Source organism: Vidua chalybeata, chromosome 1, assembly GCF_026979565.1.
Source record: "Vidua chalybeata isolate OUT-0048 chromosome 1, bVidCha1 merged haplotype, whole genome shotgun sequence".
In the NCBI taxonomy this organism is placed as follows: domain Eukaryota; kingdom Metazoa; phylum Chordata; class Aves; order Passeriformes; family Viduidae; genus Vidua; species Vidua chalybeata.
In genome coordinates this window covers 126,279,811-126,307,059 of record NC_071530.1, presented here as the reverse complement: position 1 = coordinate 126,307,059, position 27,249 = coordinate 126,279,811, and the positions used below count along the sequence as shown (strand labels likewise).

The 27,249-nt window shown below is 38.8% G+C and overlaps 1 protein-coding gene across 3 annotated transcripts; it reads right to left on the bottom strand.

The window, feature by feature from the left end:
* Positions 1-1,198: 1,198 nt before the first annotated feature.
* On the bottom strand, positions 1,199-16,871 carry LOC128800069 (carbonic anhydrase 3-like). 3 transcript variants are annotated; one of them, XR_008434908.1, is made up of 8 exons: positions 16,560-16,871; positions 15,471-15,668; positions 8,854-8,972; positions 7,929-8,021; positions 7,019-7,084; positions 5,906-6,061; positions 5,265-5,420; positions 2,308-2,392 (listed from the first exon to the last, which is right to left on the bottom strand). XR_008434908.1 is itself a non-coding variant. In XM_053964960.1 (7 exons), exons 1-7 carry the CDS (start codon positions 16,603-16,605, stop codon positions 2,273-2,275), a joined length of 798 nt encoding a protein of 265 aa, XP_053820935.1. In that variant the 5' UTR covers positions 16,606-16,871; the 3' UTR covers positions 1,199-2,272. The 3 variants fall into 3 exon arrangements, 2 of the variants coding, with proteins under 2 accessions (XP_053820935.1, XP_053820945.1); XM_053964960.1 differs by lacking the exon at positions 5,265-5,420 and having other exon boundaries at positions 1,199-2,392; XM_053964970.1 differs by lacking the exons at positions 5,265-5,420; positions 5,906-6,061 and having other exon boundaries at positions 1,199-2,392.
* Positions 16,872-27,249: the final 10,378 nt, after the last annotated feature.

Below are 27,249 nucleotides of genomic sequence, written 5' to 3'. Positions count from 1 at the left end.
CAGAAAATTGCATGATACATGAGCACATTCTAAATGCTGACTCACAGCATCCCACATTTTTCCCTGCTGCCTTCAAGACTCTCCCTAAACTCCTCATATATTCAGTTTACAGTGTGATTCACAGGGTCTCTGAAGCGCCCCCACCCCCATTCTTTGGCTTTTTATTTTCCTTTTACTCCTACTCTTTCCATTTTCCCCCTGATGCCTGCTGTACCACTGTTTTCTAGATCTGTCATCATTACTTCCGGCAGTCCTTGAACATAGGAGCAGGGTCTGTGAAACAACTGCCAAAACCCTTTTCCACACACTTCCTCCTATCTGCAGATCTCCTGGGTCGAATTTAGTCTACTTTTTACTTTAATTACATCAATTATAAATACAGATAATATGAAATCAACTTCATAGGAGAGTCAAATGACACTTTGAGAGATTACTTCAACTTTTAAGTTTCCAAATTAATAAACATGGTTCTGGAGGATGAGGCTTACCTCAGCTGCATTTATAGCACCCAGACAGCTCCTTTGCAAAATGTGACTGGGAAGCCACCATATCATTAAAAATCCCTGAGATTACATGTTCCACATTTGCAATACCATGAATTGCAAGGAAAAAAAAAAAAAAGCCTACTCTAGGATATGCAACTCAGTTCAATAAAGCTCCTTATAAAACAACTTACCTTGTAACTACAACAAACAAACCATTTTGGAAAATCAATTTTTGCTTCAATTTTCCTTTTTGTAATGAAGGAACATAACCCCTCTCCCATCAACAAGATCAGCAACGTCCTCCTGCCCCTTAACATGGCAGCCAAGAATCTAGCCACTGCCAGAACAGCACCTGCTTTGTATTTCCTGAGGTCAGTTGTAAATTACCTTTCAGTTTACTGAGTTTGGATATAGACTGAACTTTTCCACTCTGCAATCAACTTGTGAAGTTGATTCATATGATGTTGCAAGAAAGCCTTTGTCAGAATAGAGATGATCTCACTAAAAGAATAGATGTGAATGTCTCAAGGATGTGGCTATTTAGGTGTCATGTGAAATCAATACTCTTGTAGTTCAAACAAGTATCTTAAAAAGATACTACGCATCATCAGTTTCTGTAAAGATATAATACAGAGGACATTGACAGGTCTTTCTTTAAAATTCTGTTACTTTTACATGTTTCTAAATAGTAAAAAACTACAGAACAAAAAATCTTAAATAAATTTATTTATTACTATTGGATTTTTTAATGCAGAAATAGTGTTATTTCAATCTGAGGCTTACAATCCTGTTTCATTGTTCTTTGTGCCAAAACAAGAGACAAGAACACGTTGGTCAATTGCATTTTGATTAAGAGTCCACCTGTGGTTTCAGATGTTTATGCACAAACTTCATTGACAGCAGGATTGTTTACATTTGTACATGAAATGAGAATTTGTCTCAAAAATAATTAAAAAGACTAAGGACTCTTCTTATTTTAACACCCTTTTTACACAGAAAAGCCATTTGCATACATGAATAAAATATATACGAAGGATACAAAGACCAACTTCACAAAATTTATGTCACCTTGACTGCTAGAATATTAAAATGGAAATTAGTCTTTCAATAAAGGGAATTAGTTGTGACACAAAAAGAAATAGCTCTTCCCCCTTCCCATAGTTTTAACTACATATAACTTGGTGAATACAATTTTCAGAACAGACCTCTGTTTCACCTTATTCACATTATTTTAAGAACGTATAAGTATAGCTCTTTATCAGTGATTATAACACAATTTCCTATCCTTTCATATTTTACGTACCAAAGACAAAAAGAGTTTATAATTTCCAAGAATGCCTTGTGAATTAACTGGTGCAGCTCAAAGCTGGATATGGATAATGCTGAAAACATCTACTGAAAAATATGTCTTTAATGGTGAAAACAATTACTTCTCTTAACTGAAACCTCTTTAGTATACAATCAGACAAGCATCAAGGGACACTTGCACAATAGGAAACTGTCCTGTAATTATTAGTAGTATCTTGTTTCTTCCTTTGAACTATTAACAAGAGCTAATGTTAAAGCAGTTATGAAGAACCAAACGGATTCTCTACTTCCATTTTAACAGTAGGATTTGCCTAAATAAATGCTACCCTCTGAAAGTGAAATTCTCATTCCACAACTCAAGTTTCAGCCTCCAGACATACAGCTGGAGTTCTGTGTAAGTGCAGCAAAAGACACAAAACAAAACCACCCCTTATTTCTAAAGGTTGCCTCTCTCAGAGCCACCCAACAGGAGCCAGGTCCTAGAGGAACGACGCGCTCACCATCCTGAAATACCGTGGCTGAGTTGGGCGCCAGTTATCAACCAAGGGGTGATCAGGTTCATTCTCTGCATTCTTGGAGAGGCTGCGGAGCTTTGCCATCTGCGGAAGAGCAAAAATTGAATTGATGGAATTCCTTTGGGATCAAATCTACAGCCCAACAATTAAACTAAGGAGGCTGGTACAGCTGGGGAGAAAAGTCTCCTTCAAAGTTGTGAAAATGTCCTTCACCCCACCACCACAAGAACGGTACTCTGTTCTTTTCCTAGTGATAGGTTTAGGAATAGTCAAAACAGAAAAATGGGTCCTATTTGAACAGGATTGTGAAAAATAGTGTAATTTAGGTACTGTCCACAGAACTGCGTACAGCCACAGAAACTGCGGGAAGCACTCAGAAAATGTGAATACAGCAGCACATGCTGTAATAAACGTCTCCTATTCTAACCCTGCCTTAGTGCCTGATTGTTAAGAATCCTTTAGAATTACATGGTTTTAAAGCTGAATTATAAACGAATTGTTCATTTCCATGGTAGGTCTGCAGCAAAGGATATATTTTGCTGCAGTTACACACGAAGTTAATTATAAATAACGGGAACTGGAATTTCAATCTGGATAAAGACTTGGTCAAGATTTCAAATGATTTGTAAACAAGATCTGCAGCTTGACTCTCCTTGGCCATATCAAGGGATGTTTCCTTTTTTGAGGGATGCCATATGAAGAGTTTTTCCCATACTTGTCAAAACTGTTTAATACTCTGTAGGAATTCCCTTTTTTGTCCCCTCTGATCATGGGGTGGGAATCTACATGGACACAGATAAAAGACAAAAGGCGCTCTGCTCCTCAGGACTAAATCCTGTTAATTATCAGGAGCCACTTCAGATCCAGGCAACACCTCAGGGGGTAACAGAGGCCGAGGTATTTGATGGCGTCCAAGAGAGAGAGCGAGAGAGTGTCCTCCCGCGGGGTGGGGGGGTGGGGGGGTTTGAGCCCAGGGAAAAATGGGTGGGGCAGAACCGAAGGGCCACATCCAATGGGACACAGGTGAGGAGAAGGGGAGGGGGGAGCAGGTCAGGGAGAACCCATCACACCTGAGGTTTAGCAGGGGGAGGGGAAAGGTGTGTGGAATAGACCAGTGTGACATAGTGCAATATAAAAACTACTCAGTGCAAATTCCCAATCACCCAGTGCAAAACAACAACTAAATAGCTATTTAGTGCATCACAACAATACTCTTTCTCTAGTGCTTTCTGATTTTCAAAGGATGCAACATGTATACAGATACCCTATATTTATTTGTTGTCACTACCACGCACTACTCTAGACCCAAAGCACATCAGCTGTGATTCAGACACTTGAACCTGTCCCTGTTTGAATGACTTACCATGAAAAGCATGCACACATTTCCCATGTAAGCTTGAAAACGTAGCCCCATGCAGAGCACACATCACCTTTGTTCACCAGGAGCTTCTGTATGCTGATGTATCTACTTTTCAGTACAGACTTCAAGGCCAATACAAGCAGAACTTCTGACTAGGTTGTAAAACCTGGGTTCACTGTGATTAAACTTGTTCCAGTTTATGGACTGACCTAGCTCAGGCATCTCAACATTACTCTTCACTGAACAGCTCAGAAAAGCCAGCCATCTCAGTCTGCCTGAACAATGATGAGGTCACATTTATAACCAGCATAATATGCATCCAATGGATTAATATTCTGAAATTAAATTTCAGATTTCAGATGAAGAATAATTTGTACAGGAAGAGATGAAAATTGTTCATCAGTTTTGTTAAAACTAATAAATTATTATTGGAGAAGAGTGCTGGAGTTTATTATTTGTGGAAGATATGCTCTACTCAGTAAAAAACCAACATGTATTCAGGCTACGATTACATAAAGATGAAAAAATTAGTCTGCAATTAGACAGAGTTATTCCACAGTGAAATTCCTGTTCTTTCATTAAAAGTAATCTGAGCAGCTAGGCCACCCACACTATATCTCCCTGGGATTTCTGGTGAATTCATTTTCCTGCAGAGCACTGATGTGCAGCGACTGCACTTCCCCTTGTGGCTAATATATGGTTACCATCTGGCTGCAAAAGCATCCAAGAAATCCACTGCAAATGCACACACACTTAAAATAATCACTATTAATGAGGCTGCCATGGTACTACACTGTCTAGGATTAGAAATAATTGGCAACACAATCCTCTTATGAATACATTATTTAGAGTGCAGGCACTCTGGAGTGAGAGAAGTATTTCTATTTTATTTCTAGACAATAGCTCACACACACTGCCAAATCTGCCTGAAAAGCAGCTACCTCAGGGTAAGAGCCAATGTCTCATTTTTATGTTGTAATTTCATCTTTAACTTAAATGCTCCATTTTTTCTACAGGAGGGATAGTTAAAGAACAGTCTGTGTGTTACCCAAAACTCACTAATTTTAGAACAGCTGAGAAAACACAACTGTAGTCAAAAAGTCTTTTCATGAAGCTGGATCAATAATGGGATTAGTTATTTCTTTAAAAATTCATTTTAAATCAGAGATGCTCGGTAATGACTATACTTTCCCTAATATAATCTGTAGCTGATCTTCTGTAATATAAACATCTAAGATGATTCATTTTGTGGAAACCAGTCAGACCATATTTGTATTTTTAACAGATGTACCCACTTTAAAATAGCCCCCGTATTTTAATTTTTAGATGGACAAGGAAACAGAAGGCAGAGCAATTCAATAAGCTCGGAAAATTAAGCTGTAAGTTATATGAACACATTACCATATTTCATCTATTGCCAGCTAAGGTTCTCATCATACCTGAGTTGTATTACTTAAAAGAGCCACTTAAATACAAAGTACTAGAAAATAAAAATACTTCTTTTTTGTCATAACATGCACATCAATGAATACACTAAACACATTATCATCTTGAAAACTTAAAATGAGAAGTTATATGTCTAAATATAATACCTACATAATATGCCAGTCCCTTGATTAATATCCATACGCTTTGTATCCTGGAGCCTTGAAATTTGTGGTATTGCATCATTATAGTCTGCTGACCAGAGGAATAACCTCAGGTGAGAAAACTGACTTGTGTGGTAAGAGTAGAATCATAGGCTGAAATGTGCTGAAAGAGGGCATTGAAATTCCTGTAAGTGGACTGGGGGGAAATTAGAGGAAATTAACAAGACCTATTCCTTTACAGTAAGTGACCAAAGGAGTTTTTGATATTAACAATAAATTATAGTCAGCTGATGTTGCTCCAGTTTGTGAAAATTTAGCTGGTATGCCTTCCAGAAACAGGTATCAAGCATGCAATTCAACACTTCCAACTTGCACTCCCATCTGCAATACAGGGCAGACAGAATCACCAATTCCATTACATTTGTATTCTAACAAATGATGTTTTTGAAAGAAAACTCTGACCATGTACCCTGTGGTATGTTTTTATTGATTTTAAAAGCTCTCTGATATCTGTGGACTTGAGCTACCAGGCTGTTGGATGTGAGGCAGTTCTTCACTCTGCTTTTAATCCTGTATTTTCTCACAAATCCAACGACTGTTTTCCTTGTCAGGTTATTGCATGTAAATAAAATGAGGGGGGAAGTTTACCTGGTCTGAACTGACTATGATGGGCTCTCTAAGAATAATCCAGGTAACACACTCTTCGCAAGGTGGAGTAGTGACAGATCCATGGTATGTCCAGTAGTCATGAGATTTAGGGAAAAGAATTGAAGGATCGAAGTTTGGAAAAGGAGCATTTTTCCCCTTTAAAATTAAAACAAAAACACAATAAAACCAAACAGAAAACTCTTCAACAAATCTAGCCAAGAGTCGTTTGCAGCTGTTATTTTAAGTAATAGGGAATGACTCAGATACTGTAAATGTATGAACTGAGGAAAGTAAGCACAGATCTACACGAGATATAATGGTGCAGTGAGACAGGGGGACTGAGTGACCCTCACAGATGGGCCCAGAGAAGCATGACAAAACAGAAAACTCCATGATGCTGCTTCTTGTACCTGAGCTAACTCATGTGAAGCGGTGTCCAGTACCAATGTGTTTCACTCATTTCTGTGCAGAAATACTTCTCCTTCTGGCCTCCTTTCTTATGGGAATTCTTTCTATCTATTGAATATTGCATTAGGTCACCATATAATAAAGTGAGACAGGTACTACTTTTATAATATTTGTGCTAATAACAAGCAAGACAGCCTATGAAATGTGAGATTTATCACATAATGTTATCTAAGACACAAATGTCTAGTCAGTGGCATTTCCAGAGATCCATTAGGCAGCCTATATATTAAGACCAAATGGACCAATTTCTAAATATACCTTTTATTTGGCACTGCCCACTGAGGCAATAAGGTTCCATGCCTAGTTGAGCAAAGACTGGGGAAATTGGTCATTTTCACCAAACTCATAAGCCCCGCTTAAGTCAAAGAAGGCTCATATGTGAATGAAAAAAAGGACTTTTCATATTAAGGAAAAGCTACTCATGGTTTTATTCCCAAATATGTGCTGGAAATGTTGCAGAGCAGAATTTGAAAACTAAGAAGTCAGACATTGTTTGGTTTTTGTTTGTTTGTTTTTTTTTTTTTTTGTTTGGTTTTTTGTTTGTTTTTTGTTTGGGTTTTTTTTTTTTTTTTTTTTTTTTTTTTTTTTTTTTTTGTCCTGAGACTTTGAGCAATCTTCCTATAATGAAAAGCCCAACATCATTACCTTTGTTTTGATAGCATTTATTTCTTCAAGAATTCTCTTCATCTCTGGTTTGGGAGTTTCCGCTACCTGTAAAGAAGAAAGTGTGAGCTAAGCAAGGAGTTCTGCTTGACCAGGTTTCTTCTTTCTCCTATTTTTCTATATGAGCATCTATCAACTATAAAAGTATGAGCATCTATCTAAACATCTATCAACTATAAAATTATAATGCATTAACCCAACATATCACCCCTACCAGCTTGGTAAGCTATGTCTTCTGTCTGTTACCTCTGCCTGTATCCCAATAGATCTTATGATGGGGAAGAAGAGAAGGGGGAAATTGTATCAGTACAGAAATTTTAGCATAACAGGTAATTTCACAACATAGATTTCATGGTCAGATATATTGTTCGCAATTGTTGATCTCAAAAAAAGACATCCAGTTTTCTATCTCTAGTGCATATCAATTAAACAAGAGAGCAACAGCTAATATTTCAGGCTAAGGCTGCATGCCCCTAAAAGGATTTTTAAAAAAGGATGAGTAATATGTATTGCCTGTGAGACATTTTGTTTGAGAGAAAGTTCATGAAAAACCTAGAAGAGATGCATGTCCTTGAAATCTGTCCCCAGTTAGCAAAAAAGACAGCTGACTGCTGTTGGTCAGGGGGCCACTTCTGACACATGTCCCCATTCCATGGGCTACATAGTGACACAATAGCTGCAGGGCCAAGTGTGTGTAGTTTTGGATACCAATTGAGATAATATGACTCATGCTCTGTAACTTGAAAGGGATACATTACTGAAAGTCAACCCCTTCAATGTGGTAGGATCCCTAGAAAATATACCCACCAGAGAGTTTTGCTTTTTTTTTAACCCTCTCAAAATAGAAGCTTCATAGTATCAATGCAAAGAAGGGTTGCATGCTTCTACTTACTTGCAAAAATATGGCCAAAACAGCAATCCCATCAGTTCGTCTCTTAGCATCAAGGTAATTACTGTATTTGGGATTCCAGTGTAACAAATGTAGCTTGAAACAAAGAAAAACATGTAAAAAAAACCCCATTATTCAACAGCAGGCCATCAGAAGGCTGAATTTTACAGTTCTTCACAGAACTGTGAGTTTGAGGCAACAAGGAATGATGAGGCCTTCCAAGAAAGAGAGAAAAAAGGGACAGCAAAGTCATCTATTTTTTATATCTAATTATCTAATAGCATAATTATACTATTTGCTTTAAAATAAACTATAAATATATGAATAAGAAGTTGAAAAAAATAACTGTAATCTCATCTTAAAGCTGAAGAAAAGTTGCTGAAGTAATCAGGTAGACCATGCAGTTCAGACATCATCCACTGATACATGATTCATTTCCATTTGGCATTCAAATTACACCAATTCCATCAAAGAATCCCTATGAATGTCATTCATGTATATTATTAGTCTACATTGTCATTTTCTTTACAATCCTAAGGTGCTAAAGAACCAAGGTAATTAATTCTTCCCACCCCTTTCTATCACTGCAATTTTATACTTCTATAATTCTGTATTTTCAGAATACTGTTTTGGTAAGTTTGGATTGCATCTGAGTAATTCAGTCTTGCTGTGCTGTTTCACACCACACTGGTTTGAGAACATGGAAGCCTTCGTTTCACACAGAAATTTTCTTTTCTCCTGCTGTGAGAATTACTTCAACCTGATTTACGTTTATAAGAATCAATGGGAGTAAGAATAAAAAGGCACAGATAAATAAATAGAAAGAACTCCCAGGAAAACAGAGAAATGACAAATTTTGTCCCACCACAACAATAGTGTCAAATTTTATTTTACACCCTGTTTTAAAGCAAGAAGTGGTGAGTCTTACCTCTCCTGCATACCTCACTCCATTCACAACATGCTCTGAGCCGTGGTCGTCAGACGAGCCCCAGTGGAAGTGCAGCTGCCGCAGCCTGTAGACTCCTGGAAGTGGCCCACCTCTCAGCACTGCAATTGATAATCTGCAACAGCATCAGACTCGAGGATCTCCCAATTCTTTTAAATGAAATACATATGTATCTGCAATATTTACTCGTGTATTTATGTATTTGCTGTACAGAGGCTTTATGTTCTGAAAATCTGCACTGATTTTAGCCACACATCAGGCAACCACCTTTAGCCATATGCACCTACAGGCAGAGGAGAACTTTTGTGTCTAGGCTTCCATTACAGTCACTAGAGATCGCTGATTTAATTCAGCTGCATGAATGTGCACCTAGTACTTTCTGGAATAGTCCAGAGACATCTGGACAGGACCGAGAGATCTGGTCCAGGATTTGTGGAAGAACTGTACATTCTAAACCAATATCTGGAGGCAAGGGGAAATAGATCAGGTTATCAAACATGTCACAGAATGCCTGTGTTTGGGTAACTGAAGTAATCCCTAATCAGAACAGTCAGGCCTCTAGAGTAATTCTGCATGCCTTAAAGTAGACACTCAACAGACAGTGAACTGAATTGCCCTCTGGATTCCTTGAACTCCAACTCTTTTGCCTCAAATGGCAGTTTAGATATAACACACCAACTTTTAAAATCCCAAAATAAGACACCTAAATTTAGAGGTCTTAATCTCCCCCGAACTGAATCTAGGATTTGCTGATGTGAAAGTACAGAAATATAACCACGATTAAGATTAACTACTGAAGTGCTAGATGATAAACAAATTCCCAGAAAACACTACAAAATTGTGTATCTTACTGCAGGCTATGACTTATTTGTTTAAAGAGTTATGAAATCACTGATGTTGCTTCTGCTCTAATGGCTGCTCCCTCCAGTTATGGAAGAGGAGAAAGAATGCAGAAATTAAACCAGAAAAGCAAACACTGAGAATGCAAGCTATTTTCCTAAAGAAAAGTCCAGCCAGTAATGAATGATGTCTAGTTTTCTAAATAATGTTACTATTTATAAATAATATTGTAAATGAAGGTGGTCTATTTGAAAGAATCTATGAAATAGAAAAATGTATTTACTTTCACCAAATACTAGAAGGTACTCAATTCTCATTCACTTTTTTTGAGGATAGAAGTTACAGCATTCCTATAAAGCTTTCAGCAGTTCTCAGGAACTGGTCTTTATACGCCAGAGAAAAATATCCTTCAATCTGAAAATAATTAAATCCATTATCATCTCAAGAAATACAGCACTAAGAGTTGAGGTAGCTGTTTTTCTCAACAAATTCCTTTGACTTCTTCCCACAAACATTCATAACTGTGGTGAACACAGGGTAAGAGTAGTAGCTGACAAGGCCATAAATTCTCCATTAAAATAGATCTGTAAGGCCAAGTAATCCTCTTTAAGGTAAAAGTATGTAATTATTTCCACTGACGGGCCATCTGCAGACATTTTTGATTGGGCATTAGGTGAAGCTCTGCATCATCTCATGCCAACACATTCCAGTTTCACTCATCTATAAATAGGCAGTAACTTTTACCAAGCACACATTAAGCAGAAAGAATGATGCTTAATGAAGGACAAAAAGGTATTTCCTTTCTTTTAATTACAAGTGTGTAGTATTAACATAAAAATACATGAAAAGACAATGTAAGTAAATTAAATTTTCCTACATTTTAAAAAGGGAAAAATAAACAAAACCATTACGAGAATTAAGTTCTCCAATATTTAAAACATTAAAAATCCCAAACAATGTCTGCATAGCTCAAAATTAGTAGAGTTTTTTTATTTTTAGGCATGGGCTTTAGAACTTAAATTCTAAACGTTTTCTTTATCCTCTTGGGCTTCAATACTACACAAATAAAAATGCACAACCACATAATAGAAAAAGAATATAAAATAGAAGTTTATAAAAGAAGAGATGGTATCTTGACATTATTATATCACAGAACAATTCTACATGGACACACGCATGGACATCTGCTCTGGAAAAAAGCTCACCTTTCATTTGCTCTGTCATCAGCTGAGCAGCATGAGACAAAATGGGCTAATAAAATAAGGGGCTTTTTTCACTTTCAATGTAATCACTAGGGCAAGTGTTGCACAGATGGATGTAACTAAGGCAAGAAAACCCTGTCTCTCACGCTGTGACACAGTAAAATGAAGGTGTCATGCAGTTGAGTGGAGATGGCTGTTCCAGTCACTTTATCTTAGCTAGCTGGGTGCCCTTGACAACAGAAAAGTGACAAGAAGCTTTTCAAATATGTGCATCCACTTGCTGAGCAGCTTCTGTAGGGGTCTGGTTGTTAATCTGTGCTAGTGTCAATTGTCATTTGCCCTTACTAAAAGTAAAACTGGCAAAGTTATGCCTACACAAACTTCTTCCCTGTTTGCTGTAAAGGCAGGTAAAAAAAAAACCCACAGAGAACAAAGCAGACTCATGAGACAAGTTGTCTTTATAAACATGACAAGAAATGACTGTGCTAGGAAGATTTATGATCTCGCATCCTGCCAAATCCATAAAATGAACTGGCAAACCCCAATGAAATTAAATTAGTAATGTACTACTATATGACAATTGAAAAGGCACATTACCTTTGTTATGCTGCTTTATAATAGAATCTAACAGTGCAGTACAGAAACCACAGCTGTTTCCCATCAGTGTTACATTTTAGAAGTCATAAAAAAACCTCTGCTCAGAAGAGGATCTGAAACTGTCCGGTTAACTGCAGGGATAAAATGTATTTCCTAAAAGCTTTTGGAACTCAAATTTCAGTTCTCACTGAAAAATTCTTTAAGCAAGCACTGAATAGATATGCAGTAGGATTACGTTTGTTTCTATTTGAACTTTGTACTCTTTTAGGGACAGACTGGGAAAGAGAAGTGTCAGACAGAAGTCTGTCTGCCTGCTAGCCACCCACCCTCATCTACACTGTAAAACAAACATCTTTGCTAGTTTTGTGCCCTCAGATCACAGCCTGTTCATCAGAGAGCTCCCAAATCATCCTTGTTTATGATCTGTGTGGCTGCCTCACCTCCAGGGACAGAAAAATGACAGTCCTCTGTGTAGCTGTAGCCTCAGCAGGCCCTTGACTAGAATTAAAAGTCAAGCACTTTTAATTTTAACAATGGAAATTCCAAGTTAACAGAAGCTCAAATCCTAAATTCCCTGTACCCAAGTACAGGAGTTCTCAATACCTTCATGCAGACGCAACAAATGACAGATGTGTTGTTATACTGAAGGAAGAATTTTACTTTGCTGCCTTTTGCCTTATGCAGTACAGCCATTGAGTGGTACCACAACTATAGAAGTACTGGGATTTAGTGGGATTTACTGGGATTTTTGTAACAGCTACTGATTTTTTCCAGTGTAAATTCAGCAGACAAAATGTTAAGTAACATTTTGCAGGAATCAACCAAACTGGAATGTCTATGGACAGACTTCCCCCTGGATTAATTAAAGTTACTGGGGTTTGTCCTCACTCTGTAATAACCAGTGAAAAAATGAATGTTTTATTTACAAGAAGTTGATAATCAAAATTCCATTTGCAAAAATAAATGAGATTTCCCACAAAGAGGTATTTGAGCAAATTCTGGCCACAAGCCCTAGTCATGCTAAAAGAGCTGATTAGTAACAAGCTCCGACTTCTTATAGTAACTGTCTCTATTTTTTTTTTTCTTTTGCATCATCCACTTTCAAAGCCACACATTTCTTTGATAGGAAAGATTCTGCAAACAGCATCAAGGTAAGCCTGTAAAAATGTGTGCCTGCACTGAGGTACTCCAAACCGTTCAATGTCACCCATCTGAAAGTCAGTAAAAGAAGAAGTAGGAATCTGGTTGATGAACGCCCATAGGAAGTGCCAACAGAAACAATAAACAAAGAGGGAAGATGAAGGCAGGTATCCATGTGACCCTAGTGTATCTCCATCCAGCTGCTCTGTCTGGGTTCCATTACCAGACTTTTGTATCTCTACTGTTTCTCAAACAATCAAACACTCTAGTGTAACTATCTAACCAAGGTATCACAACAATAGCCAAAGAGTCATTAACTGTAAGGAAGTTATGTATCTCAAGGAGCATCATTACAATAGTGCCACCAGCTAGAAGCTCTCAGGACACTTCTCTGTAAGGAAGTTATATATCTCAAGGAGCATCATTACAATAGTGCCACCAGCTAGAAGCTCTCAGGACACTTCTCTGATATGAATATTTTATGAATTTTAGAAATAAACAGATTCTGATAGTGAAAATAAGATTTCAGCCCTAATTCAAACCAAAATGGGTCACTGCTGGATCGAAAAGAATATCTAAATTGCCAATCAGGCCAAAAAACATAGCAGTGTTAGGCTGCCAAAAACCCAAGTTCTGGTTTATTTTACTGAGACCAGCTATCTAGAAGGTTTGATTTCAGCTCCCAGATCTTTCCTTAATTTCAGACTCCAGCTCCCACCTGCAATCTTTTTACAGTGCATAAGGTTCAGCTACATGCACACAGTAAGACAGGAAACTGAATCCACAAGAATGTATTAAGTTGTATGGATAGGCAGCAGAGGCACGAAACTGCTCCTACAGCAACTTCATCTGTCAGCAAAGTCAGCAAAGCTTTCAATTTTGTAGAAGATTCTCAAAGTCAATCAGACTTTATAAATAGCTGGAAATAAATTCTCCAATTCCTTCCTCTAGGCTAACCCTAAACATAGAAGTAATAAGGCCTTTTTCAACATAATACCTGAATTACATGGGATGACACTCTTAATTGTTTGAATTTAAGAAACTGTCCTCACTCGTGAATTCTCCAAATGTTCTTGGCAGGATACACAATGGATGTAAAACTTGAAGCCATTCAAAGTAATTAATTTTATCACTCACCTTGGCAATTTTTTCAGCAATCTATTTTATCAAATTAATGAAAATGTAGACAGAAGTACAGATATGGGTATAACCACTAGAACTGAAAAAACCTAGGAAAATAAATGTTTAGTTTTCTGGTTAACTCAGAAATAATTCAGATAGACAGAGTGATAGACACATACACAGATATAGAGAGAATGAGTATCTTTGTCCAAAGGAATAAAAGCTTCATTCCTATATGATTGCTATTGCATAAATATGTTTTGTGCAGCTGGTGGTTCTTTTACATAAAAACCAAGCCATGGTACATATCCTGAAAAACTGAAAATGTGTTCAAGTCAGTAGGAATATGCACAGTGGAATTTGTCCTGCAATTAGCATTATATTAGAGAAAGAACATCACCCACAGACTCTGCAGGCAATGGTATAACAAAGGAGACATAATAACAAACACTGAATATTTCTTGACTTCAAAGAGTTGAGATATACACCTACTTTTTTGCAGTGAGTTGCTTTTTATTTCTGAGATCAAAACACAACAGTTACTGAGCAATTCATCTGAAAAAAATTTCAGAACATTCTGAAACTTTCTGCTGTTTGTGGTGAGTGTTGCACCCATGCTGTGCCTGGATACTGCCTCCCATTCAAAATCTGAGTTACTTTAACAATAATTACACTTTTATTTTTATGCAACCATTGGTATATCTGATACTGTTCTAACAAATGCAACAGATGATAAAAGATGGTAATAGTCATGGAGATCTCACATGCCACAGCTACATTACTTGTGTACCATTTTATCTGACATCAATATTTTTATTCAAATAAAATTGAAAATTCCCATTTTGCTAGAAAGTTACAAAACTCTTGAGTGCATAGTAATTTGTGAGTTTTGATAGTGTATTAACTAGTCCAGCCTACATACATTTTGATCCTCAGTTTCATGAAACACAATTAGTTAAAAATCCATTAAATTAAATCAAATTCATGTCTATATGTATTAATATGAAACAATCTATTAGTAAAATTTCTCCTAGTAATTACAGCTGTCAGTCCTAGTCATATAGAAAGTGTAAGTTTTAATGCAGGTAGGAAATAAGTCTGTATACTGTATACTTTCATAGCTGCAAGTGGATAAAAGATTCTGGACATTACACCTGACGCAATTAAATTTATCAGCCCTATCATCTTCATTAAGACAAAACCTCATTAATGCCAAAAAGAGTTAAAACTGATTAAATACTGTGACATTGTGGCAATATCTGGCTTGTTACTTCATTTATCACAAATTACATGGATAGAGTTTTTAAATATTGTAACTTAAGATGTTCTGCTGGGCATCTCAAATAGGTAAAGTGGAATTCAGTTCTCACAGATAAAGCCTGGGCGTCCTTAATCCTGGAAAGCAACATAACTGCAATGACTTTTTGCAGCCCCAGAAATTTATCTTACACCTTAATTCATCCTGTACCAAGTTTCTTTGCTGCTTTCTCCATTCCCTGGGATTTTACTGATGAACTTTAAAAGAAGTCCCAGACTTTGCCAGCAGCAGCACAGGGTACCTGGTCAGAGAAACCTGTACATCACACACAGGCAGTACACAGCACCCTTCCAAGAGCCTGAACATTCAGAGCAGGCTCTTCTATGCAAATTGAGAAGCAGTCACTTATATATGATAACAGAGATAAAAACAAAACCGACCTGATCTATCAAATGAATCATCAAATACAACTCTGCAGGTTTTCCCATTATTGAGGATGGTCTTAGCTGCACCGGGATCATAACTAGCAAACCACGGTAGTAGAGAACTATCATAATGCACCTCTTTGTTATTGATCTCAATCGGTGACTGATGGCGTCCTTTCGCAAAAGGGTAATTTTTGTGCCACTGATCTGGTCCTACAAAAAAGTACAGAGAAGTATCATGAAAATATTTTCCAAAGAGATATGAATTATACTCGTTACAATTAACACAAGCTTGGCTTTCCTTAAGTATAGAACACTATTTAAGTGTATTAATAAGTAATTGCCTAGCTGCTATTCATGCCCTATCAAAAGTTTCAGTGTATAAAAAGCAACCACATTGATTTCTAGCTGGAATACTGGATACTTCAAATCCTTCAACTGAACCTAAACTCTTATAGCAACCTCAAGACTAATTACTAGGAGAGTGATAATATGCCAAGGAAGAAAACCAGAGGTGTATACTCCAAGTCCAGCAGTGGCTAGAAATATGATGGGATATACCCAAACGATTCAAATGTGGCACCATGTAGCCATATGGAACCAGAAAAGGCCACTGATCCCTGGACACGCCAAGAATTTGAAACGTGAGTTAAATTATCATCATGATTTTACCGAGAAGTTCATGTGGAAAAAGCCTGACCGATGCTGAACTGTACTTCCTGCAGCAGAGGAGAGAGCAGGAACAAGAGACCACCAATACCCCAACCTCTCCGTGCAGGCGGGGCCTGCAGCCCAGCACCGCTCTTCCTTCACTAGGGCTAGCCTAAAGCCGGATTTTATTGCTATGTCAAATTTTAACTTACATTAGCAGTAGGAAAACTGACTTTATTTAACTCAAAGACCCCTTGCCATTGACCTCTCCTTCCGCCAGCTTCGCCTCTTCCGTGCCTGCGAGCGACAACCGAGCGGCCTCGGCCCCGCCACCTGCAGAGCCCCGGGCCCGCCTGGAGCCCGTATCCCCGCCAGGCTCCCTCGGGAAGCGGGTCCCCGTTTCGCCCGGGCTTCGGTGCCGGCAGGAGCGGGCCGGGCGCGGCCCCTGCTCACCGTTGTCGCTGTCGTAGCCCCAGGGGTAGTAGTTGGGGTTGATCATGGTGCGGTGCTGGCGCCGCGCCCCAGCCTCCGCCGGCGGCTCTGGCAGGACGGTGGCCTCGTCTCACCGCGGCTTTTTATAGACTCCCGCCAAATCCATGCCCGTCCCCGCCGCCCGAAAGCCGGGAGGGCCCCGGGAGCCGGGGGCGGGGAGAGCTGCGCTGCTTCGGACTGCCCGCCCGGCTCCCGCTGTCCCCCGGGAATGCGGGGGAAGGAGCCGGCCGGCACAGTGCCGGGAATGCCAAGCGAGGGGAAAGGGCTGCCACCGCCTGCCCCGGCGCCGAGGAGATGGTAATATAGAAAAACACGAATGTCCAGCACTATGCACAGGCAGTTGTATAGGAATTGTAGGGAACGTAGGAATGGTTTTTAAATTCAAGTGACATAGGTGCGCATCCATGCGCGGACACGCAGCCAGGGAGCTTTAGCCTGGCTGGCTGCTGAAATGAAATGTGCAGGTCCAGGCAGGCTGGCGGGGCTTTTCATGGCTCTTTGTAGAAAGCCTCTTTCGGCGTAAGGCCGGTCCGCTTCGGAGGGGCTGGGTGTCTCCTCAGGAGGCCGCGCTGGAGCCGTGTTTCCCTCCTGGGTGTGTGGCACAGCCCTGATCCAGGGGCCAGCAGGGGGTCAGAGGATGAGTCCAACAGCTTTTGCGTGCAAATGGCTATCACAGGTTCACACCCTTCCCTAGGAAATTCCCGTGTATTCGCCTGGGTTCCAGCGCTGCTCCCTGCTGTGCAGTCTCCCGTTGCCTTCATAAACAACTTCCCTGCAAAAATTCGGTGGCATTAATTGCTCCAGCCTTTAAAAAGGTGCTGCTTCCTCTACCGCAATGTTTCTTGGTAAATGGAAATCATTAAACTAGCTGAAGATCCAGTTCCTGCCAGCTCCAGATGAAAGCGTCATTATCAAATTAAGCATAGGATTTGTTTGTTTTGCTTCAGCTCTAATTCTCCTTTCATTTAGGAGGGTGTTATGCATCAGATTGCACTTAAAATTGTAAACACACTTGCTAGCAGGCATGTGTTCCTTATGTCACACACAGAAATCAAATGACTTCTAAAAATATTTGTTATTCTGACACATAGGGAATTGCTAGATACATAGAGAGGTTAGCACCAACAGTGTAAAATGGATGAGGGACTGACTAAATAAAAGACAAAACACTAGAATAAATGGTGAATTACTGTGATTTAAATTTTAGAAGACTTTCTGTATAAGAAGGAATTGAGCTTATTTCACTTGATAGTGATAAAATGAGGGAAAAAAGTACAAGTTGGTTGAAAAAAAATGCACAAGGCCCAGGACAGAAGTGTGGAGTCACAGTGCAGAAAAAATAAGTATCCCTGAATGCTGTGTAAACTACAGTGGGTGAAATTTAGTAGCTGAAGGTGCTACACAGTGGTCTTGAATCATAGCCCTGGCTGACAGATGTTTTTCTGATATGCAGAAGAAGTGAAAGAGAAGGAAGAAGAGTGGGTCTGTTGGTGATAACATGTCCAGAAGATTTACCAGGCAGGAGCTGCTCACAGAAAAACCCAGGAATAAACCAAGGACATGTTACTGCAGCTGAAGAGACCCTGGTATGACCTCTGAGACAGGTCTGTTGGCCTCATGAAGCTGAATTACGATGAATTGCAACAGGTGCAGGGGAGACAAGGCCATTAAAGAGCCTCTTTTATAAGATGAGACTATAAAAGCTTAGTGTGCTTTGCATAGCAAACAAATGGTAAGAGGGTAAGTGACAGCTGTCTTTCTATGCACTTCATCAGAGAGGTAAACACCAACAAATTGTAAGAGTTATTGAAGCTAAAGAGAAGTGTTAGCCAATGAACAATTACATATAATTTTGCCATGAACAGTTTGAGGCAAGATAACAGATCAAGGTTTGGAACCACCTGAGGTATTCCAGTGACTTTGCAGTATTAAAAGTGGAGACATGAACAAAGTACACAGGGAGCTTTGTATTTATATCTGACAGAGCACATACTATTTCCCACCTCTTCCTCAGTTTTCACTTCCATTTCTGAGCATTTTTTCACTGCCATGACCCACAGACAAACCTCCAGATCGACAGCATGTGACATAACAGTATTGTGTCTTTTAAACTGACTTTAATGGACAGATTTGAGGTTGTACTTTATGGCCTGGGTAGGAAGACTCAGGAATTTTTAGATACTGTAATTTCTGTCCTGAGCTCTCAGGCACAGCAATTTTTCAGACTCAGTGTGAACTCCTTGACATTTAGATAACCTAAAAATGACTGTGGAAAGAAAGAAGAAGCAATCTAATAAAATATGTTAACATTAGTCACTTTAATTCAGACCGTTAAATCAAATAAATAGGTTATTTCTGAGGAAAAACAAATGTCTTTTGTATATCTGCTTTCGCTGAACTCTTTTTCTCTAGGATTTGAAGGTCATCAAGAGGACCAAATGAGACAGGAGGCTTTCTTCTGGCTTCTTCTACCTTGATCTTCTTCCTTATTCAAAACAATGTTCTTACCCCTTTCCTCTGGATTTTATTCCTTCCCCCAAGCCTGAGTATCCTGTGTCCATCAACACCTCTCTCCAGATGAAATACTCACTTCATTCTCAGAAAAGACCTGTGTAGAATCCCTTAAAAACACTGTTCTTCTCTGCCAAAAAGAAAGCCTTTAAAAGTCTTCACTGGGCTCTTGATTATTGAACATGGTCTGTATGAGAGAAGTGTTTTAAGAAAATGCACAGATGGCATAGAAGACAAGGTCAAGATTGAATTTGGTCCCAAGCAGAGGTGGTCTAAAAAGAGAAAGGAAGCAGCTAGGTAATCAGGAACACTGGGAGTAGTTCATGGTTACAAAGCAGAATAATGAGGGAGTTGGAAACAGGATTCCAGGATTCTTGATAATTCACCTCATGCATAAAAATCCCTAGAACCTTGACTTCCAATAAGTTTTGTTGTTCTTATATCTTGATGAGATACAGAAAGTTATATCAGGGCAGACCACAGGTCACAATTTAGCAGGTCCCCTCTCTGTGTTGTTACTAATAAATCTACTTCTGTTTTAGATAATGTTAAAGTCAGTTTTATTAAAAAAAAAAGTAAGACAGGCTTGGTCTCTAATTTTAAAGTGATTTAAAGGACAATCATTGAGTTCAGAAATCAAGATCATTTAGGAAGTGAGATTAAAATTCACCAGACAGCATCTGTTCATGAAAAAATAAACACACAAATTCAATATATAGATTCCTATGAAGTTTCTGGTTAGTTAGCCATTATAGTGTTTCTGCAAGCATTACCCAGATGGCATATATGCTGAAATGTAAGTCTCCATTTAAGTGTGGATCTGCTTATGTGTGCTCTGGCATTGAGTAAGAATGATGTCATTACTTAATAAAAGCAAAGTGTGCATGTCTGCCATGAAAATCCCACAATTTTGTCACTTCTGTTCACTTAGGTGTAGTTTATATTAATTTGCCAGGATAATTTTCTAAAGTTTACATAAACCGTTTATTCTCAATCTTCGGTAGTAACCGATTTGATAAAATTCTTAGTCTTAAGATCCGAACACACATAGGAAGGTCTGGAAGAGAAACCCACAATCTTTATAAACAGCAGTCCCACTTCCCAGTCTAAAATGCCCCAGTTCTTGCCCTTCCTCTGACCACGTTCACTATAGCATGTCTTTATCAGAAGACATTTATGATTCAAATGCCTTTAAATATTCCATGAAATGGTTTTGATGTAAGGTGAACCTCAGCACTTTAAGATTATGGTCCAGATCCTGCACCTTACCTACCTTTATAGAAGGGCTGAAATATATCAGAACTTAAATAATTCTGCAGTTTAGCTAATGAGAGGCAAAGTCCTAGGACAGAAAGTCCCCTTTCCTTACATGTCATGGAGAAGTGCTCACAAAAGCTTCTTCTGTGTCAGCAAACTAAAAACTCTGAGGAACATGGTGGGAGGGAAGATCTGCAATTGTGAGGCTCCATCAACCAAAGCCTTGATACTACTGATGGTGCTGGGGACAAAGATATGAAAATTACTTCCAGAAATAGATGAAGAGGTTGTGTTTGCTCATGTTTCATAACTCACTTCCAGAGGGTGGAGGAGGTTGCTATTTCTAGCAATCCTGACATAGCGATTCCTCCCAAATGACTTTATTTAGGCTTTGCTCAAGGGACCAGGAGTTAGTGCAAGATCCTTGACTGATTAGCAGACTATCACCTCTATATATTGTTTCCATCCTTCATGATTATTCACTTCTCCTTTCGGATGCATAAGACAAAAGATCATTAACACAAGAGCCTGTAGTCTCATTTTGACCAAGTACAAGGATAATTCCTGTTCAAAGAGGCAAAGGCACATAGTTGGCCAGGAGATTTAGGTTGGGCAGTTATATTTACTTCTCAGACATATGCTTGGACTTTACACTTCAGATAGATATTTTTCCACATAATACTAATCACCTTTAAAACTAGGGATTTAACAGTGGTGATGGAGAAATGTTTGAAGCTTATTCTGAATTTAGGTACAGGGCGTAGACAAATATGCTATAATAAAAGGCTGTTCATTCAAATCAGATTGATGTATTAATCAATCAAAGAATGACTGTATTTCTCTGTATTTTTTTTTTTCCAGGTAGTGTAATTGTGTCATCAGTCCTGGATTTAGACATGTAATTCCAAAACTTATCAGATCAGAATATCTAAATTTTGCTTTGATTATAAATATAAAGGTAAATTAATTCTTTCAGATTATTTCTGTATCTACCACAGATCTCAGCAACTATGATGCTTTCATCTCTATCTACAAAAATTCCACATAGTGTCATTTTGCTGAGAAAATGATAAAATAGAGACAAAGCTCTAACACAAGATAGCCACACAGAGGGTCAACTTATAGAGAGACTTAATGTGTAACCATAGAAGTTAATGAATAGCAGTCACCTTCTTGCATAATGAAAGAGTAAAGTTTAGGAAAGTTCTGTAGTGGTTTTGTGATTTCTGTTAGGAGGTCTTGGAAAAATCAGCTTCTCATCCAAAGAATTTTTTTATTTAGAACTAAGTGAAGAAAGAAATACAGTGATTGAGAAAGTCCATCATTAAAACAGAAAAATTCCTTTTTCCATTACCAGTCGGATCAATAGAAATTATAAGTAAGATCAGACCTATTTTTCATCACATGCTGCCACTTATATAGCACAGTCCAACTCCAGTTTTGGCTTTTTTCATAAAAACACTGATACAAACTGTGTCATTAATTCAAGCATTCTGTCCCAGATTTTTTTTTTTAAATTTTTTCTTTGCCTCTTCCTCCTTATCCTACGTTGTTTGTATAAGGAAGAACAAGGCAATGGAAAAGCGTTGATCTCAGGAGCTGAACCTTTGCTAAAAGGCCATGCTTGCTTCTCTAGAGTTATTTCTGCAAGAAATGGAGAATGACAGCTCACCCTTCTACAGCCATTTAACCCTCAAAATAAACTCTTAATACAGCATTTACAAAATTAAACACAGACTAGAAGGAACAGAGAGGAGATCTGTGGGAAAATTATCCAACCTATCTGGGGTTCCCAAATTGCAAGTAATGAGGGTACAGCAAGTATTTCACACTATCTTCAGAGATTGTATCCAGAGCTCTTAAATATTAAGTTTTGTGATGAATATGCATAACAGTTTATGTAGAGGGAATTTGAAAGTCCTCTGAATATTTTGTGGATCACCAGGAGAGAGCAATAAAATCATACCTAATATACCACCAGGAAAAAGCAATGAAGTCCCACTTCACAAGAATGGCTATCAGCTGCTTCTAAAGGAATCAGGCAAAATTATCTGTAGTTTTACTTGAAGAAAGGAAGTTGCAGAAATAGTTCAGTTGTTTGACCTTTATTGAATATAAACACACAAAGACTTGAAAATCAGCTGATCACAGCCAGAAGAGCAATTGACTTAAAAGATACTAAGCAGACATTTGTCATTTCATTATTATGAGTCAACACAGTGGAATATTGCTGCTAGATGACATGATCTTCTAGGAAAGTGAATGAAATACCGCTTTTCAAAAGGATGTACTCAGAAAGTGACATTTTAGTCTTGCATCTGTATGTGAAAAGCAACCAATTGGAATAAAATTACGGTGTTTTTAGTTCTTACTGAACTGGGGTCTGTTTCAGAGCTACAGTACGCATGCTAGTCAACCTGAAAAGTATGCATATGCAATAGAATAAAAATATGAGGGAAATGTGCTGACAAATGGGAAGTATTTTAGTGCCTGTGATATATATAAGCTTTCCTAAAACTAACCTAGAAAGATCCAACCTCAGAACTGTGGCATATTTCAAATAAGTGTTAGGATCAGCATCATATAAGCCAGTTGGCTGAAGGTTATGACATCATGTTGATGACATTTCTCTCTGGAAGTAATGTGATAACGATGGAATGGGCAGCACTGTAGCACTCCAGTAGCCTAAATAACTCTGCAGTTTTCTGCAGATCAAATAAACAGCCAGCTGGTCACACCAGTTAATACTCTTCTGCCCAACTATAAACTGAATGTCTTCCCTGTTCATCTTCAAAATTAGGCATATTTACTGATAAATCACTAAGTGATTTATTGGCCAAGCGACAAGATAGAAGAAGGAAATAAAGGGAATAAGAGGGATATGAAACCTCCCTTGTGTCATAAGGAGAATAGCCTGGACAAGGGACCTATGGAACTCTTGTAAGGAGAACGGGAACTAAGCATGGTAAATGGGTTACTAAGACTGGTATGAGTCCTTGGGGCAGGCAGAAAAGAGAAAGGGGGCCAAGTGGTAAGGAACAACAGTGAAGAAAAAAAGTGAAAAAAATATTTGTGGTACAAGAACTATTTGCTGGTTGCCAGAAGTCCATAAAACAGAGAGGAGAAAAATAAGGCAGATTACTATATCTGTGAGTGGAGGAGTGACAAGACTAGATGGCAAGGTCAATAAATACTTCCTGTAAAAGTACTGATGCATTGGTGAAATGCTCCAGTATACACAGAATCCCCATCCTTGAAATTGTGTACACCTATGATCAAAAAGAGACAAGTCAAACAGATAATGACAATTTAGATTAACTTTATTCAGATACGATGAACAAGATTTGCTCCACCACAGTATCCATTATTTTTCTGGAAGGAAATTTATTTTTTCTTATTTTTTTTCTGGCAGAACTTTAATGACCTGAACAAAATATACACTCAGTAAGTTTAAGGATGAAATCATGAACTGCTATCCAAAGGAGCCCAGACAGGCTGAAGAAATGAGCTGACAGGAGGCTGAAGCAGTTCAACAAAGGCACTGCAAAATCGTGCACCTGGGAAGGATGGGCTGGGGCTGACTGGCCACCAAGCATCTTTGCACAAAAAGATGTGGAGATCCTGGTGGACAGCAAATGTGTTGAGCCAGCAGTGTGCCCTTGCTGTGGTGCACACTGAGCTGCACTAACAAGAGCATAGTCAGCAGGTTGGCAGGAGTGATAATTTCCATCTTCAACACTAGTGCAAGTAGTTCTAGAATCCAATTTTAAGCCTGCTATTGCAAGAAAGGCATTGAATAAGCATTGCAAGTGCAGTGGAGGGCCAGCAAGACAGTGGGCTGGAGTACCACAGGCAAGCAGAAGCAGAGCTCACTAGATTTGCTCAGTCAGTAGAGCAGGCTAAGACATACCTGCTTTAATTGTGTTTCAGTGCAGTGGCAGACTGCAGAGCAATTGCACCAAATTACAGAACAGTTTTGGAATTATTGTTTTGTGCCTTATGCAAATATTAATATAGTCTACCTGCTGTTTTTATAAGGAATGCGTGGAAAAGAAAAAAGAAAAAAAAAAGAAGCTGCAGAAAGCACCATATTGTTTTGTAGCGAGTTGCGCATAGCATGCCTGGCACTGCGCTAAGGACATTCACACAGTGCTTTTCATTGGGCATGCCATAGTTGGTGTGGCATGTTACAGCCAAGAAGCCAGTTTGTCATATGCCTTCCACTTCACTGAAATTTGTGCCAGGCAATGGAAAACATGGTAGGCATGAATGGAAACCTATCAACAGCGAGATCTTTGTCTGCCAAAATAAGAAAAACTACATACTGCATTGAATTATTTTGCTATTATGTCACAATCCCCATTTCTCCCTCCCCCCCCCCCCCAGTTTTTTATTGTCAAGGAACTGATACTTACAGATTAGGAGTAGATAGCTTTATAAAATATCTTTCTGCCAGGATTTATTATGGTTTTATTGCTACTCATCTACAAAATGGAAGAGTTGCTATGACACGTCCTGCTCCACCATTTACATTATTTAAGCGTCCACGTAGACAAAAATCTATACTGAAACAAGAAAAAAAGAGCATATTTGGTAGTATTGGTATTTTTGCCACATTTGTAGGTAAAAATTTTCATACATGGATAAGCTAGAAATAAAAGCCCAAGTAAACCTATCTAGGTGAATGTTAAAAATGTATTGGCACTCTTGACTGGAATGTGGGTAAAACACTTGGCCTATTTCAGCATGTGTTCCCATCTACCCACTTTGCAATGCAGTGAAGCTACAACACATAATTGTGAGCTCATTTGGATACTTTCTGAATGCCATCCAGGCATTTCTGTCAACTGCATTGTTTTGCTTGCTACCTTTCAGTTCCTTTCAAAGCTCTGGAAAATACTTGCATCTGCAAGCACACAGACACACAGGCACAGACACAGACACAGACACACACACATCACCCAAGTTTAATTGTGGAGCCAACAGGTTCACTGCAGTGACTGTACAGCAGTTTAGGTGGAACAACTTCAGTGTGCCCAAGAAGCATATTACTTGATGTGTGGGGAACCATCTTAGGGATAACAGCTTGTGCCATTGGTACAGTTGAGATGGCAGTGCAGGATAATCCAGAAACATGCATTTCTGTAGAAAGATTGCACCGGCAAAAGTCTATCTTGTGATGAGATGGGCCAATCAGACAGCTGCTTAGTGCAGGAAACTTCTAAAAAATTCCAGAGAATTTTGCAACTCTGTCCGCCTGCTAGGACAAAAAAATCCAACAAGTGCACATTGACTATTCCAGCTCGGTTTGCAGCCTGCAGTGACCATCTCCCACACAAAGAGAAGCAGCTTGTTCTGTACTAGACATAGGTAAGCAAGAAAGCATCACCAGGAGAAAGGTGGAAGGCGCCCCCCAAAATCCTGCATCCATGAGGCAAACTCTAGAACAGACCCTGCTGCTAGAGACAATCCTGGCACAAATCAAGCAGTAAGACTGCCATTGAGACAGGCTGGCATAAACACTGTAGATCTTATCAAGTACATACGAAAGAAGCACAAGCAGAAAGCATGTCCACGGCAAGATCTGATGCTTGGTGTATAACATTGATTCATAGATTATTTTGGAAACAGAAGCAAGAAGGATTTCTGGGCTGTGGCCAGTGTAATCATGGATATGGAGATGGGTTTAGCCTGATGGTGAAGACTCTGCCATTTCCTTACCCAGCTGTAACCAGGGGTGTTTTCCAAGTAAAGTAAGTGTAAATAAGTAATTTGTATGCTTTAATTAAGTGTCCAAGCAGTAATGGAAAAATTACAACCAGATCATAAATTCCAGCAACTGCTAGCAGGATAAATGGATTATACAGAGATTCCCTGTGACAAGGCACAGACGGGAAAACTTCTGCAGGTAATACTGCCTTGTGCCCTCTCCATCTGGGCTGTTTGGCAAAACTCCACATCCTAGTTTAAGATTATGTGAATGTTCTCACACATTCCCTTCACCAGTTCCAACTAGGGAATCTTGACATTTTTGTGCATCAGATAGACCACACAGTGAATCAGAAGCTGGAGCAAGGAGATGTTCAACAGCTTGTCTTCTGTCTGGTTATAACCAGGCACTGCTATGGTGCTTATTTACTGGCCACAAAAATTTCTCCATGCTTGCATAAATGGAATTCATCTACTCCTTGAGTTCCCTTGATGACATGGAAATATGTGCACCCACATTCATGAAGTCTATCCAGGCAACAAATTTTAGTGCGTGTCTTTTATTCAACAGCTCAGTCACAGTAAATATTGCCAAGTGAAGAGATGGCTCACTTAAACAGATGCCTCAGGAACTGGACCCTGCATCCTGTGATGTGAAGATACAAATGCAAGTAATGGATTCACTGTTTAACTTGAAGTTTTATGGTTCTATGCATATTGTGAAGATCTTTTCCAAATCACGGGGCTTCATTTCCTGATTAAAGACATTTCATTACAGTAAGAAGAAAAAAAAAAGAGAGAACTTTAATCTAGTGTTGCTTTTAGTTCACCATTTAAACAAAAAAAAAAAAAAAAACAAAAAACAGCAAACACCAAAAACTTATGTAAAAATGGCAAACCTTTCAGTCAGATTCTGTAAAAAGGAACACTGTGCTTCCGGAAAAGGTGACAAAGACTAACTAGGACAGCCAAGCTCAGCAGAGTAGCAAAAGCAGCAGCTTTTGTCAGGATTCCAGAAATGTCTATTTAATGGCAATGCTTACTTTTATTTACTTTAACTAATACAATTTTAATTGCTGTATGCTATTAAATATAAACCATTAAAAGATCAAATTGATTGAAACATAAGCCAGAAAGCAAACTTCACTATAACCCAGATCATATCCAGGGTAAA